This window comes from Pelmatolapia mariae, linkage group LG10_11, assembly GCF_036321145.2.
Source record: "Pelmatolapia mariae isolate MD_Pm_ZW linkage group LG10_11, Pm_UMD_F_2, whole genome shotgun sequence".
Lineage (NCBI taxonomy): Eukaryota > Metazoa > Chordata > Actinopteri > Cichliformes > Cichlidae > Pelmatolapia > Pelmatolapia mariae.
In genome coordinates, this window is record NC_086236.1 from 28,703,620 (window position 1) to 28,720,945 (window position 17,326).

At 40.0% G+C, this 17,326-nt stretch overlaps 1 protein-coding gene across 3 annotated transcripts in view; it reads right to left on the reverse strand.

Annotated features, from left to right (window-relative positions):
- Window positions 1–1,272: 1,272 nt before the first annotated feature.
- Window positions 1,273–17,326, reverse strand: part of LOC134637453 (CLOCK-interacting pacemaker-like) — a 30,936-nt gene continuing 14,882 nt past the window's right edge. Inside the window, exons 5-6 of one of the 3 annotated variants that reach the window (XR_010095118.1) lie at window positions 9,966–12,159; window positions 1,273–3,395 (exon numbers count right to left, since the gene is read on the reverse strand). Coding sequence is in view for 2 of the 3 variants with exons in the window: in XM_063487881.2 (XP_063343951.1) it covers window positions 10,969–12,282 (1,314 nt within the window). In the remaining variant the exon portion in view is untranslated. Of the gene's footprint in view, window positions 15,585–17,326 lie in introns of all 3 variants that reach the window. The other 2 variants (XM_063487880.1, XM_063487881.2) reach the window with 2 other exon arrangements.

Genomic DNA, 17,326 nt, shown 5'->3' on the forward strand with positions numbered 1-17,326 from the left:
TTCAGAAATCCCTTCAGAAATCCATTTTTCAGAAATCCCTCAATCAGAACATGGTATATTATTTAATCTTAAAAAATTTTTGGGAGACTTCCCGCATACCAGTTGACTGCTTTAAGTCAACTGGGACCATTCTGTTTATGTTCTCCCAGTGGCTGTGTGAGTTTCTTTTGAGTTACTTCAGCTTCCTCCGACTGTTCAAAGATGTGCTTGCTAGCTTACATGGTGATTTGATACCTACATGCACTGTAGGCGTGGATGTCACATGCTTAGCTGTCTCTCTGTACTGGCATTGTCTCACAGCAAAAAGTCCTGGGTTCAAATCCAAATGTAGGGTCTGTGTTGGCCCTGCAACATACGAGCGACCTGTCCAGGGCATACCCAGCCTCTCACACCCTAACCCCCTAACTCAAACATTATGGTTAACAGGCAGATTTTCCTGTTTGACTGAAGCTAGTCAAACAACATAGAGCCACTTACTGCTAAAGAAACAGACACTGAAAGTGGACAGTATATCCTCGGTTTTAACATAAAACTCATTGTTGCAGTCAGAGGCAGCACAAAAGTGATCCCCTTTAACTGATTTTTAGTTTTAGTGTTGTTATTTTCCTCTGAGTTATCGATTTTGTCACTAGTTAGCTAACATAAACTAATGTAAGTCTATTAGCCGCAACCAACCAATCAACCAACCACATGATGTCACGTTCTGTAATGTCAGAAGATGGCGCTAAACATGTTTTTAAAATGTTAACTTTAAGCACATGTGCAGTCAGCTTCTTTAGCCAGTAGGCGTGAACCATGTCAGGGCCTGGTGCTGTCCAATTCTTCATACTGGAGACCCTTTCTTGGATGCCTGCCACTGTGATGGTTACTGGACCCTGTTCAGGGAGGTTGCTGTGGTCTGCCCTCAGATCCACTAGCCACTGAGCATTGCTGTTATGGGTTGCGTCCTTCTCCCATATGCTCTTCCAGTATTGCTCCAGCCTTGGAGGTGCTGTTCTCATATTGTTCCCCTGCCACTGAGAGTACACCTTGGCTGGTTCTGTGGAGAACAGCTGGTTTATTCTTCTACCTTCGATCTCTCTAGTATAGCTCTTCAAGTGGCTGTCCAAGGCTGTGAGTCGTTGTTTGGCAGTTTCCAAGGCCTCAGGTATGGACAGCTTGCTGTACTTTGTAGGCACCTTCTTCATCGCACCTTTCTGCAGCTGGAGTTGATTTTCTGCGTCCAGATGCCAATTAAATGAAAAACACAAAGATTACAGGAAAAGAGCAGAGTTCTATGCCAATTTCTTTATTGAATGATCAACTTCAGCACCATAGGAAAAGTAAAAAAGCTCCCCTAGGGTGTTTGCCGTGAGCACATGCAGGTCAAAAACCAACGCAAACAGACAAACAGCGGCCAAGAAACTACCCAGGGTGCATCTTTTTTCCCTGATTCACATTAAATTTAAACTAATATGTATTTTCTCAACTCTACAAATGTCAACATTAACCCCAATTATCGATGTAATATGTTTGGCAATACTTTTCCCCAATCAGTTGTCAATTTGCACTTTGTTCCTCTTTTAATCTTTGACACTTGTGTTAAATAACTTTCTGGCACTACTCCATAACTTTCTGAGCGCTGTTCCCAGCATCCATCATTTTTAATTGGGTCCCTGATGGTTTTATGGACAGAGTGAAACCAAAAGTCCGCAAAACTACAGATATCAAACATACTGCAGAGAGAAAATAATTAATCCTCCTGACAGCTTTGTTGGGTTTGCTACTATATCCGTTAAAGAAGGGTTTTTCACAACTTTGGCAAATGGAGATGGGCAAAAAGTGTCCCAGGTGCACTCTCAGGTGGGCCAAGTTTGTTGACTATATTGGTTAGAGATGGATGGTTCACCACCTTCTGGCAGCGAAGACCGGCAGAGAGTCTCCCATGTGCATCTTACCAGGGCCAAGTTTATTTAACCCTTTGTTTGGACTTGTCATTGTTGGTCAAAACACGAGATGTGCAGCACCTGAAACTACGGATACTGGATGCCTGTGCTGGCATTTCTCCTGCGGTGTTGCTATCAGTGTGTGAAGAGCGGGAGCAGAGGGTTGCATTGACAATCCAACACAATGGGCAGCACATTGAACACATTTTATAAGTGGTCAGAAACTTGTAAATAACTCATGAAAGAATAAAGTTACGTTGAAACCAAGCACACCATTGTTTTTCTTGTGACATTACCAATAAATTTGATGTGTCACATGGCCCTCTTCCTATTGAAAAAACAAAAGTTGTATCCAAGATGGCCGACTTCTAAATGGCCACCATGGCCACCACCCATCTTGAGGAGTTTGCCCCCTCACATATACTAATGTGCCACAAACAGGACTTTAATATCACCAACCATTCCCATTTTATTACGGTGTATCCATATAAATGGCCCACCCTGTATAATGACCATCTTTGTCACATTCAGAGTGACTTTCAAGAAAATAAAATAAGACAAAGAACTGTCAAAAAGAAAGCTCATGGTCCTAAGACACTGGCAAACCCACCCACCAAACCACCAAACCCTGTTATAAATAACTTGATGGGTACAGCTCAGCGTAGTATAGGAGAGTTATATCTCTGAAATGCTTCAAAACTAAAGAAAAGTTCATGAGGTAAGATTCAACCCCCCCAAAACCCCCCAGAGATTAATAGCTCTTGAGATCGAATGCCTCATTAAAAAACATTATGAGTGAGTAAACAGGGACATATCTAGTAAGATGCATCTAGCTTCATGTGCATTTAAAAGCGCTAACAGCAGTTCACAAAATTCAAGACTCTCAGAAATACAAAAAAGTGCCACTGCATACAGTACCTTATTAGGTAAGTTACTGTAGTTTGTGGGGAGAATACGTTGGTTCCACTCACAAAGGTACAACCACCAGCGAAGTATGTCAATTTGTTTTCTTTTTGGCCTTTTTCCACAGCAGGCCACAGTCTCTTTCGTTTCTCTCTGTCGTCAACGGTCCTCTGCCAGCTTCAAGTTGTGGTCTTTCAGGAAGGATGAGGTTTTTTGCAGAGCACCAAACAGCATCACTTAGCTTGCCATATTTGAACGACTTCTTTCCTCTTTTTCTTTTTTCTCTAAGCCGTAACGCTTGAGATTCCAGCGGTGTGTGTAGCTTTCCAGACAAGAGAGATATTTTTCATGTGTATCGTCAAAGCTATTGACTCTCTCCTTCATGGTTTTAATGTCAGCACAGACAAACCCAAAAGACTGTTTGATTTCTTCAGTGCTGTGGATTTTCTTCAAAAGCATCTTTTACCTCCACAATCACCGTAGAGTTGTTGCTGACCATCTTAGGGCATCTGACCTGTTGTTGATCATTGTGGAAAGAGATACCACAAACAGAGATACAGAGTATCTCTGTTTTGTTTTTTTTTTTAAAAAAACAAACAAAAAAACCCCAAAAAACTTTTGTACAGACTTTTCATTGGTATGTTAAATATCTGAGGCTGAGAGACCACTGGACTCTAAAACTATAATTGCAAGGCTAAATTTCTGTAACCAACATCAATTTTAAGATTAGCTAGTAAATAACATTTGTCCAGTGTCTGTACAAGGAAGTCGACACATAATTGGTGATGATGCATTAGATTCTTGCAAATAACCTAATGTAATTAAGTGTGACCACAAAATAGATTCTGAAAGGCACGTGCAGGCAACCACACATGTCATATCAATATAACATAGAAATGGGTAGAAATGTACTGAAAGATTTATTAGGCTGTGTTTTGAGTTTTGTTCAAAAAAGAATGACTTCATATAGGAAAAAAAAAAAAAAATATATATATATATGTATTTCTTAATTGCAAATGGCACCCAAATTGTATTTAAAATTGAGCCACACTTATGGAGGTCCACAATTCTTTTCCTGGTGTTTTGGTTGATATCTCTTGATTTTCCCATGTCAAAGAAACAGGCTCTGTGTTTTGGGGGTGCCTTATATGCATCCATAGGTGTGCCACCAATTTACTCACATGGACTCTACTAACCTATCAGAAGCTTCTTAAGCTCAGAATGGACTCGTCTGGAGTTTTCTTATTAATTAACAATAAACTTAGTGTATATGTACTCCTAAATTTGGTGAAAGTGATAAAAAATAGACAGCTCTCTGTCCCTTTATTCTAACATTTAACTAATTCAAAAGATATTTCAATATTTATTTATCTAAAACAAAACAAGTTTACTCTAAATTCATGTTTAACATAAAAAAAATGTTTTTATGTTTTTTCCCTAAAGTGTATGTAAATATCTGGTTTCAACTGTGAATATACTGCTGTGTATTGAAATTCCTCTTGTTTTGCATAGAAATATACTGAACAACATACAAAGCATAATATATAAAATAACATCTACTTGAGTTTTTTCTTTGAAAGAAGCCCCTTATGTCCATTGTTGTGTTCATCAGTACATAACTGAAACTGATTTAGAGTGCGTTGTTTAGCTGTGGAGGGTAAAAACTGAAAATATGAAATAAACACACATGTAAGCTAAGACTGTCTAAAAAAAACAGCATTGTTGTTCGGCTTTTCATTTTGCCATTTGTTGATTCACTCGAAGAGCAAGTAACGTAATATGGGTCAAGTTATCAGTTTGATATCAATCTTTTGTGATACACCGTCGTATTTACATTATTTGTACAGTATGAATGATTTGCTTTGGTACCTGGTCAAACTTAAGCTCTCCTCTGTCTGCCTGTCTGCGCTTCTCCTACAGCAAATTCGCAGGCAGCAGCTTCTCCCCCCTCGCTCACATGAGTAAATGCTGTGCTCAGTCGCCTAGTACCTGAGCTCGGATCATACCAAAAATTAGGGGGAATTTACGACTGTGCGCTATGTGCTTCGAATATTGTGTGTAGTTTTTGTTTTATACAGTTGCACTATGTCGATCTGAGACAGCAAGACCGAGACAGCCAGACCAAGAGAAGACCGAGGGATCCGAGACCAAGACAAGACCAAGACCAAAGTCCGTCGAGACCAAGACAAGACCAAGACCACGTAAAAGTGATCTTGAGACCAGTCTCAAGACCAAGACCGGTCTCGAGACATCCAACTCTAACACACACACACTGTGATGAAGACATTAAAACTCAGACTGAAATAGTCACTTAATTGACATCAAAATTCTCACAACATGTCTGTAAAACCCATTCAATTTACATATGCAAAAAAATCAAACCATGGATGTCCATAAACTGTGTAATAATGAGAAAAGACAAAGGGAAAAAGTATTAAACACACGAAGAAAGGGAGATGTAAAAACTCAAAAACTTCAAAAATCCTTGAAAGAGTAGTTGTCAAACAGCTAACAGATCTTCTGCAGAGGAATGGCTTATTTGAAGAGTTTCAGTCAGGTTTCAGAGCTCATCACAGCACAGAAACAGCTTTAGTGAAGGTTACAAATGATCTTCTTATGGCCTCTGACAGTGGACTCATCTCTGTGCTTGTCCTGCTAGACCTCAGTGCAGCGTTTGATACTGTTGACCATAATATCCTATTAGAGCGATTAGAGCACGCTGTAGGTATTACAGGTACTGCGCTGCAGTGGTTTGTATCATATCTATCGAACAGACTCCAATTTGTGCATGTAAATGGAGAGTCCTCTTCACACACTAAGGTCAGTTATGGTGTTCCACAGGGTTCAGTGCTAGGACCAATTCTGTTTACATTATACATGCTTCCCCTAGGCAGTATCATTAGAAGACATAGTATACATTTTCACTGCTATGCAGATGACACCCAGCTCTATCTATCCATGAAGCCAGATAACACACACCATTTAGTTAAACTGCAGGAATGTCTTAAATACATAAAGACCTGGCTGGCCGCTAACTCTCTGCTTCTTAATTCTGATAAAACTGAGGTTATTTTACTCGGCCCTGAAAATCTTAGAAATATGGTATCTAACCAGATTTTCACTCTGGATGGCATTACCTTGGCCTCCAGTAACACTGTGAGGAACCTTGGAGTCATTTTTGACCAAGACATGTCCTTCAACACACATATTAAACAAATATGTAAGACTGCTTTCTTCCATTTGTGCAACATCTCTAAAGACTCTCAGAGTGATGCTGCAAAACTAGTTCACTTCCAGGCTGGACTACTGTAATTCATTATTATCAGGATGTCCTAAAAACTCCCTGAAAAGCCTTCAGTTAATCCAAAATGCTGCAGCAACAGTACTGATAGGGACTCGAAAGAGAGAGCATATTTCTCCTGCATTGGTTTCCCTTCATTGGCCTCCTGTTAAATCCAGAATTGAATTCAAAATCCTGCTCCTCACATACAAGGTCTTAAATAATCAGGCCCCATCTTATCTTAATGACCTTGTAGTACCATATCATCCTATTAGAGCACTTCGCTCTCGCACTGCAGTCTTACTTGTTGTTCCTAGAGTACTTAAAAGTAGAATGGGAGGGAGAGCCTTCAGTTTTCAGGCCCTTCTCCTGTGGAACCAGCTTCCAGTTTGGATTCGGGAGACAGACAATATCTCTACTTTTAAGATTAGGCTTAAAACTTTCCTTTTTGCTAAAGCATATAGTTAAGGCTGGACCAGGTGACCCTGAATCCTCCCTTAGTTATGCTGCAATAGACGTAGGCTGCCGGGGGATTCCCATAATGCATTGAGATTTTCCTTTCCAGTCACCTTTCTCACTCACTATGTGTTAATAGACCTCTCTGCATTGAATCATATGTGTTATTAATTTCTGGCTCTCTTCCACAGCATGTCTTTATCCTGTTTCCTTCTCTCACCCCAACCGGTCGCAGCAGATGCCCCTCCCTGAGCCTGGTTCTGCTGGAGGTTTCTTCCTGTTTAAAGGGAGTTTTTCCTTCCCACTGTTGCCAAAGTGCTTGCTCATAGGGGGTCATATGATTGTTGGGTTTTTCTCTATATCTATTATTGTGCTATATAAATAAAATTGAATTAAATTGAAACTGAATTAATTAAAAAGCAATCCTCCCACTTAGTGCAAATCAGTATCAGCTGGTTTAGTCCCAAATGATGGCCTATAAAAAGGTCTCTCATTACCAGTGTGTTACACAACATACATCTTATGATGGGTAAAATCAGTGAGCATCTCTCAAAACCTTTGCAGCCTTATTGAATGCATTGGTTACAGAATAATTTCTAAATTACTGAAAGTTCCAGTGAGCCCTGTTGGGGCCCTAATCCGGAAAAGGAAAGAACATTATTTCAACATAAACCATCCACAACCAGGTGCTCCCTTCAAGATCTCAGACAGAAGAGTAAAAATAATTATCAGAAGAGTTGTCCAAGATGTGGTGATGGCCAGATGAAGCCTCATAAAGAAGCAATTGGTCCAATTGGTTAAAAAGAAAAAAAAGGTTAATTTCTGAATTTCTTTATGTGAATTAACATGATTGAGGTTGTGAATACTGGGGTGATGGTAACTTTATTCATGTTTTATTAAGAAAACACCTTTTTTCTACTGTGCTTGACTAAGCTGGTTTCTCCTTTTGGTAATAACCTCTCCGGTTTTAGAGAAAACTGTTTTACAAGATACTGAGGATGCAGGGGAACATCCCACAGTATCCCACAGCGAGCCTGTATAGGTTTGGATATATACACCTCTGCCTAGATGATACCAATCAATGAGGCATGTTGTTGGACCCCAAGTGTTTGCACACAACAAACACTTCACCTTAGGAAAAAAAACCAAAACCCAACAACTTGGGAGCATTATAGTAGTAACACATTTAATTATTTACAGGCATATTATGGGTAATAGCCTACTTTATTGGGAGAAATCAGCAGGAGGATCCATGAAAACAAGCTCTTCTCTACCAAAGCAATATTGGCAAAACTCCAACACAAACACTAACATGTAAATTTTGTGGTGATCCAATTATATGTTCGTAAACCACACAAACACTTTAACCACTTTCTGAACCAGATAGGCTTCAAATGTCATCACTGACATCACTCCCATTAAAGAACCAAGCCTCAATATGTGTTTCATAAAAGGATTTCTGGATTTCTTGACAGACGCTCCAAAGCCTCAGTACAGTGCATCTCACCACTACCAAGAGCCAAGGACCACGTGTGGAGAGCTTCAGAAAGACCTGGAATCAGCAGGTACAACTCTTTTAAAGAAAATAATTAGTAACTGTGAAATGAATGGAACCTACATAGCCTCAGGAGACAGTTTTTGTTTATTTGCACAATACGTTTTCTGTTTTCCTGACTTTGTGAGGTCAGCTTTTCAGCTGCTTCTCCACTCCACACTCAGCTCCTTTCTTGAGCCCCCGCATCACTGAAAAAGGGAGAGTCTGATTACTGAGTGGCAGCAGCTGCCCTGCCAGCCACTCTGGCACTGCCCCTCGAGTCCACTGCAGCGGAGCCAGAGACCACACCCCCGCCACACCCCCTCACCGCCCAATTGAGTCCAGGGCCACATCTGGTCCCACACCTTCAAGGTCCCACACAAACGCCCAAGGTTGGACCAACTCCAAGGTCCAACCTTGGAGTTGGACCTTCCTCCCAGTTTTCTTTAATTAGTCAATAAAATCGGACCCTTATTTGTTCCAGAGTCTTGTCATATCCCATTTGCCCTGCCATGGGGTTATAATGAGCCGCCTGGAAAATCATTTCCCAGATGCTTTTAGGCCCAAACAACTGTTGGTGCAACAACAACTGTGCTCTTTCTCTGTGAGAGTGTCGATAAAGTCCCCATCAATTTCTATCGCTTGGTCGAAGGTTGACCGTAGGGTGTCATCACAAGACTGCTCCAGTGGGAAATCTGTGGGACAAATCGTTGGAGCTGGCGGAACCTCACTCGAAGGCCCCGCCATCTCCTTCCCCCCAGAGTCAGTGTCGGACAACTCTGCGTCACCGCTGACACCACGCAGACATTACATGCTACTACAGGTCATGATCACATCCCCACAATACTGCTCTCTCTTGGTTTCAGAGAAAAAAAATTTAAAAGCTGGTAGAATGCCCCAGCCAATCACCTGAGCTAAATCTAACAGAAAATCTATGGAAAGAACTAAGCTCAGAGTTAATAGGAGGGGCCCATGTAACCTTCAGGATTTGAAAACTTTTTGTGTCAAAAAATGGGCCAAAATCATAATTGAGCAAAGCATGCAACTGTGTTTCTCCATACAATAGGCGTTGTGAAGCTGTCATCAACACAAGCTTTTGTACAACGTATTATATTTCAGTAAGCGTGTTCAATACTTTTTCCCTGTGTCATGTCTCTTTATTATACACAACTTATGAATTTCTCTGATTTCACTTATTTGAATTTGTGGATTGGATGGGTTGTTACTGACATCTGGTGAGATTCTCATGTCAGAAGCACCTTTAGAAATATATTTACTTAGACAATTGGTGATGTGTACTTATTTTACCTAGTGTATGCTGGGTAATACCTATTTTACCCATCTGGATGGGTAAATAATACCACTGTTTGGCAAGTGAAGAACAAGAAATTGCTCATCATTAAAGCAAAAGTAAGCACTACATAGCTAGCTTAAACCAGAGCCCTGGAATAAATCATGTTACCAAGTATTTTTCGATGTCAGTAAATCACTCCTATAGTTTAAATGAGCCACCACTGATGGCATGGGTTGCTGTGGAGAAGCAGGGATTGGTGCAATTTGACCTGTAAGTCAGGGTTATGAGAGATGTGTTCACATGTTGGTGCCATACTTCTATTCTTCTAGCAGCTATAAATAAACTTTTATTAGTGCATCTGATAGCAGAGCAACTACCTGGCATTAAAGCTGTTCAAAGGAGGGCCGCAGTACTGTTTTTGCCCACGAGGTAGGCGTGTCCCAGTAGCACTGACATCATGTGAAAATTGTGGATAAAAGGCTGGAATTTAGCTCTGTCAGTGGTAACAGCCTATGCGGCAAACAAGCACAGCTCCATCAATACTCATTTATCTATTGCTGATGCAGTACTCACTTTTGTCTCTTCTGTTTAGACACCAGCAGCTGCTGAGAATCATGGCGAGAGAACTAGGTTGTGAGAGAAGAAAGAAGAGAGACACTTGTGGCGATTGCTTGCCTGTCCTTTAAATATATTCTGTTCAACAAATATTTTTTCATTTAAACATCTTTTAACCTTACCTCTGTGCTCTGTACTTGTGTCCAGGTGTCCACAAGAGTTTAACAGCTATAGAGCTGTGTTTTAGAGTTAACCTACATGTTTTTTGCTACATTAGTTTTACTGCTTTTGTTGTGTATTCACCAAACTGTTTTAAATCAACATATTAAATATAGATATTTGCAATTGTAAATATCTATATGTAATGAATATACAATTAGCAACAGTAATACAAAGAAGTACCTAAGAACCTAACCCTAACCCCTAACCTCAACCCTGGAGAATTTTTCAAGGGATAAATTAGAGACTCAAGCTTTTTGTATCACTGCACATTGAAGCTTTTCATTACAAACAATTTACAATACTGAAAAAATGTCAGGAAGCATTGTTTTCTGAAGTAACAAAGCAAAAGACTGCTGTCACTCTTCAGTTGCTGAAATTCTCCACAAGAGACCCGAGTTGTGACAGCAAATGTGCTTCTGTTTGTTTTTTAACATGCGGTAGTTGCCTGACTGAACACATAAGTCCTGTGCACATAAGGCAAAACTATTGATGAAAAATGTTCACCTGGAATGAGCAAATCCCTGACAAAATGTAGGAAAATATCTAAATCGTGTTGAACATTAAATTGTGTATATATATCAGTAAAAATCACCCTTTCTATGGCCATTTTTCATTAGTTTTCAATTCAGTCAAATGCTTTATTGTATTGCTAGGTTGCACATTTTTCTATAACACATCCTCCTCTTCACCAAGATTCTAGAGGAGATAGTTGCTCTGTGTTGAAGTTTCTGGAAAAACAGTAAAATCACTTAAGTCCTTTTCCATGACTGACTCACTGTGTCCTTGTTTATGAACAGATCTAGAAAAAGAGAGACAGGGACATGAGCTCTGAACTGTAAGCATGGTCTGCTTCTTTTGTGTCCGGTGAAGGAGCAAACAATGGAGAGGGCGGTGATGTTCCATCATTCATGTTGTGTATAGACACAACCTGTGGTAGGCTACTTTGGATTTTAGAGGTTTCTGTGTTGTTATCCTCTTTGTAGTCTTGCAGTCTTATAGTCTTCCTCTTTTGGTGGCTGCTGCTGAGTCTTTCATCATCTGAAAGCACCAAGTTCGGGTAGGCGCCTGATTCTCTCATAATTTGGAAGAGTTTGTGAAGGCTATATGAGACTTCAGTGCCACTGTTTTGGCTGGCCTGGGATAAGAGATGGGTGTGCTGACGTAGCTGAGTAATTTCTCTCTCAGTAGCAACATTCTGCTTTAGCAGCTCCTTGGTGCGTAGTGTAATAGCCAGCAGGCCCAACTGGTTGAGAATCTCTGCTGTGTTGAGGAAACGGCGCTGGCGTGTGGAAGAGCTGTCTAGAGCTAGGTGATATGGACTGTGAGCTGTTGAAGAAGTGGGAGATGAAGAGGAAGGAGAGGAGGATAGGGGAGAAAAGGAAGAAGGTGAAGAGGGTATGTGGGACCTCGAGATGGACAGTGAGCCTAAATTTTCAGAGCTGGAGTTTTTGTGACAGTGGCAGGACTTGTGTTGGGTTTTAGATGAGGCATAACTGGGCACCAGGCAGTGAGATAAGTTGAGGATAGAACTGTGTCCTCCTCTGACTTTATGCTGGAAATTGACTTTGTCATCTTTCTGTTGCTGCTGCAGGAGGTGAATAGTAGTGGATACAGCTTCCCTCTTCTCTTCCTCAATGCATGCTCTCTTGCTCTGGCTTTGGCCTTCACTGCAAAGCTCTTTAACACCATCTACTCTGGTACCTTTTCCCTCATGGATTTCCTTCCTGGGGTGAGGGGCAATACGAGGGTAAGAATTCAGGATGGGCAGATACGAGTTCTTGCTATGGTTCTGGTTGCTGCAGCTGATTCCTTCTTTAAACTGACCTTGTGGTGGAGGTAGACAGAAAGAAGGTGTGGGGGCACAGGAGGTGGTGGCATGAATTGTTGGCTGTTGGATCAGAAATACTTGAGCGGGTGATTTACCGCTGGTAAGGCTATGCCAACTTCCACCCCATCCCAGAGGGCCATGTAGAAGTTGCCCTGATCCAGACTGTGTCACCAGGAGGTTGTGGACAGGGTTTTTCAAACCAGAAGAAAAATAAACAAACAAACACAAGATGTAGAGGAGGTTAAGATCAAAAAGAGATAAGTCGTAGGGCACAAAAACAATCATATACACATCATCTATGCATTGATATGGAAATGTATTACGTATACTGGGACAAATGATCAAATTAGCAATTTTAAAAAGAAACAAAGATCAAAAACAGTCTAAAAATATTCAAATCCAGTTTAACCTTATTTTCTATCTGAAAAATAAAGCAAACACATTGTATATTGTGTGCTTAGCACCGAATATCGGCCCAAAAAGGTTTGAAACTAACTGATGAGGAAACTCAAGATTTCAGGAGCTAGAGATAGCTAGGGTGATAACTAGGCTAATGGCTAAAAGTACTATTCTCAGAAATTGGTGCAGACCAAAACAGAACTAAAATTATTATGAATATTTAACAATGCAACACACTAGAATGGCTCAAAATTAAGTTCAATGTGTCGTCTTAACTTCTTGATCTGTAAGGTTATTATGTTGTCACATACATCCAATGAAAAAAGAGCATATGACAAAGATATTATGAAATCATTTCCTAAATCTGTCACATAATCTCTTTCACGAAAAAGTAAATACACCTCCACATTTATTATACCTTCAGATCCATTCAGTTACATCCAGGGGTTCCAGATTAGCTACCAAATATTAAAACCTGTCTGACTTATTCAGACCTCTGACATCAAGAGTCAGGTGTCTCTATATGTGTGTGCAGTGTGTAGCGGCATCTTAACAGATCTAATGAGGTTTCTAAGGGCAGTAAAGGATGGGATTTAAAAACAAAACAAGAGTTTTAAAGCGCCTTGAGGCCACTGTTTTTGTGATTTGGTGCTGTATAAGTAAAACGGAATTGAATTGAAATGATCTCCCACTTATTTAAAAGTCAATCATTTGGCTATAATAATCCAGATTTGGTGCAGATTCTGGATTTGTTGAGGACTAGCCACTCCAGCAAATGTAAAATAAAAACAGACTGTTGTGATGCAAAGGAAAGTGTCTAAAACACTTCTATTCTCTAAAACAGCGGTCCCCAACCTTTTTTGCGCCACGGACCGGTTTATGCCCGACAATATTTTCACGGACCGGCCTTTAAGGTGTCGTGGATAAATACAACAAAATAAATACAACAAAATAAAAAAAGAAGATTTATTCATAACACACGTGAAAAGACCCAGGAAAACCGAGTTAACGATAAAAACAATAACAAAATAACGCTAAAAACCGATAAAACCCCTGAAAACCATACATTTCACACCCGAGCCTCAACTCTCGCGGCCCGGTACCAAATGACTCACGGACCGGTACCGGTCCGAGGCCCGGGGGTTGGGGACCCCTGCTCTAAAACACAATTTATAACTCAGCATTTAGAGGGGTTTCCAATTCAAACCAAATCCCCCCCCCACCCCCCAAAAAAAGTTGGGACACTGGGTAAAATGCAAATAAAACAAAATTTGTAAATGTAATAAACTACAACAATAATAATAAACTACAACAATACAGAAAAATGTTTCAAATAAAAAAATGTACCATTTCAAGAAAAGAAAAAAAAGCACATCTCAAAAAACACATTTACCACTGTGCAGCATGCCGTCTTAAATGTCTGGGAACTAAAACCAGTTGTTGAACGTTTTGGAGAGGAAAGCTAATAGAATTCTAGCTGCTCAACAGTCCTGTGTTGTCTTTGTTGTATTTTTCATTTCATGATGTGCCAAATGCTTTCAACTGGTGAAAGGTTTGGACTGGACAATTCAGCAACAAAAAATGTATTTTCTAAAAAACCATTGTATTGTTATAGCTGCAGTATTTGGTTTACCATTGTGTTGCTGAAGTATTCAATGACAAAAAATCATAAGCATCCTATATTGATGGGAGTTGACGAGAGTTCTCTATATTCTCAAAATCTTTTAATGATACTATGCACTGTAGATGATGACATATCCAAAGTCCAAAGATCAGCGGCCCAGCACTTCCTTTTAAAGACCTGAGCACCAGAGAACCACCTTGGAGAACAGTAAAAGAGGTGGTAAAGAAGGCTGAAGCGTCAGAACGAGTGGCCTGCCTTACACATACTGAAAGAAATACTCAATTTTGCTGCACAGACTTTGTGCCAAAAGAGTAGGGATTTTCTAAGATTAGCTAATTTTAAAACCATGTTTCTTACGAGTACAGCTAAGATTTTCTTTTCAGGCTTGGAAACACAGATTACAACATACCCGAAGGAGAATGGTTACATGGGCACCTCATTCCAGAAGGGAGGTATCCTAAGGTTCATATTACCATGATTAGCAAGCAGAGAAGCAAGGGTAATTGCCAGTTGTCTGGCTAGACCTAGTCAATACATATGGTTCAATTCTCCATAACCTCATCAGGAAGTCCTTGAAAGACAATACGTCCCAAATAAGATCAGATAGATCTTATTCATGATGCGATTCAGGACCATATGGCAACACTACATGGCAGGTTCTGGAGAAGGGATACACCGTCTCTCCTGCCCTGTTTATCATGGGAATCTCCTCATTACAGCCAGGCGTGGCAGAGGCTAGGGGACCAGAGACCACAGCAGGAGACGGACACCCCTTGATTAGAGAATTCATGGATGACCAACCACATCACATGGGCAGGTAAGATGTGTCCTCTGGGAGATCTGGCATTGTGTGAAAAGATGTTTTCCAAGTTCAAAAAGTCACAAAGCATGGTGATAAAGAAGGAGAAGGTGATATCCCAGTTAAATCCCTCAGAAAGTGGTATTTTTTATTTATTTATTTATCCTTTATCTATATTTAGCTAGAAAAAAAATAAGACTCTTGTATGGAATTATTTTTCTGTCAAAAGTCATGCACGAGAAAAAAAAAACATAATCCGAGTAAATAATTGAATTTCACAGGCACAGGTATTCACTGCCACTCACACACTCACTCTAGCGTGTAGCTCTTTATGCTCTCAGCAGAATCCTGGTTGCTCAAATCAACTGTTTGAAGGCTGAGCCCAAAGGAAGTTGGGATCCTAATGTGATTGGTCACTTTGATGGACACTTCAGGTTACTGCGTTAAACCGAGTTACACTGTGGCAAGAACATAAGTGCCGCTTTAAAAAATATTTGTTTACAATTTGGAAAATAACATTTGCCGGATTAACTATCAACAGTTGTTTGCTACTGTTTGCTGTGTAGCAGTGGAAATACTGACAACTTTCACTGGATTACTATAGGCTGAGTCTTGATGTACGTTCAATCATCCAGATAAGGAAATCCCAGAAAGTTGATTCTGTTCATCTGGACATAGCTTTTTCGGCAGGAGATACATTTCGTCACTCATCCAAGTTACTTCTTCCATCTCAAAGATCCACCAGTCTGGCCTCCTGCCCTGGACCTGCAGACCATAGGGAAATGCCACACATCTATCTGTTGTCTGTTGACACTGCTCAAATATTTCTTGTACAACATTCTTTAAATTCTTGTAAGTTTAGTTTAATATAAGTTTATTTGGTTATTTACAAATCTTAATAGTGACTAGCAAGAACAATACTAAAGAGCTGTTTCTAGTAGGTACTTAAATCTGTGGTTATTAGTAAAAATATTGTTCTCCAATTCAACAAACAACAGTGAACAAATGCTCTGATCAAATGCTGATTATCAACTTTTTACAGTTGTTGAGGAAGTACCTATCCCAAATCCCATAAAAGTAGTCATACTACTCCCGTACTTATAAAAGTAGTAATACTACAGTATATGAACATTATGGAAAAAAACTTTTGCCAAAACAGTGTCGGACTCTGTAGTTTTCTCTGGTCCCCTCCCCAATCAGACCAGGAGTGACATGTTTAACCACAAGTTCCCCTTAAATTGCTGTCTGTCTGAGTGGTGTCCAAAAAATGATGTGGGCTTTACAGATAATTGGGAGACTTTCTGGAGGAAACCTGGTCTAGTTAGGAAAGATGGCATCCATCCCACTTTGTATGGAGCAGGTCTCATTTCTAGAAATCTGGACAAATTTATTAAACCCCCCAAAATGTGACTATCCAGAGTTGGGACCAGGAAGCAGAGTTGCAGTCTTACACGCCTCTCTGCAGTTTCTCTCCTCCTGTTATCCCTCCAAAACCCCATCCCCTTAGGGACTGTGTCAGGTCCCAAACAGACAAAAAACAAACTAAAAACCAGCAGAAAATGACTTAAACACAAAACAAAATCACAAAGAAAGAGCAATACGGTATCCTCAACAGCACCAAAGAGTAAAGCAGTGAAATGTGGATGATTAAACATTAGGTCTCTCTCTTCCAAGTCTCTGTTAGTACATGAGTTAATAATTGATCAACAAATCGATTAATTCTACCTTTACAGAAACCTGGTTTCTGTAAGGTAGACCAGGATGATTATGTTAGTTTGTCATTAGTTCATTAGCCATTCTACTTATCAGAAACCTCGAAGCACAGGCTAAGGGGGCAGTGTGGCAGCAATTTTCCACACTAGCCTATTAATCAACCAAAGATCAGGTTCTGCAGGTTCTGCGCTGCAGTGGTTTGTATCATATCTATCTAATTGACTCCAATTTGTTCATGTAAATGGAGAGTCCTCTTCACACCCTAAAGTTAATTTACATGAACAAATTGGAGTCTATTAGATAGATATGATAATTATGGAGTTACACAGGGAGTTACACAGGGTTCAGTGCTAGGACCAATTCTGTTTACATTATACATGCTTCCCTTAGGCAGTAGAGTTAGTAGTTAAACTGCAGGAATGTCTTAAAGACATAAAGACCTAGGTGGCCTCTAATTTTCTGCTTCTTAATTCAGATAAAACTGAGATTATTGTACTTGGAAGAAAATCTTAGAAATATGGTATCTAACCAGATTCTTACTCTGGATGACATTACCTTGGCCTCTAGTAACACTGTGAGGAACCTTGGAGTCATTTTTGACCAGGATATGTCCTTCAATGCACATATTAAACAAATATGTAAGACTGCTTTCTTCCATTTAATATTCAATATCTTCAATAACTCTAAATTAGAAATATCCTGTCTCAGAGTGACGGTGAAAAACTAGTTCATGCGTTTACTACTTCTAGGGTGGACTACTGTAATTCATTATTATCAGGATGTCCTAAAAACTC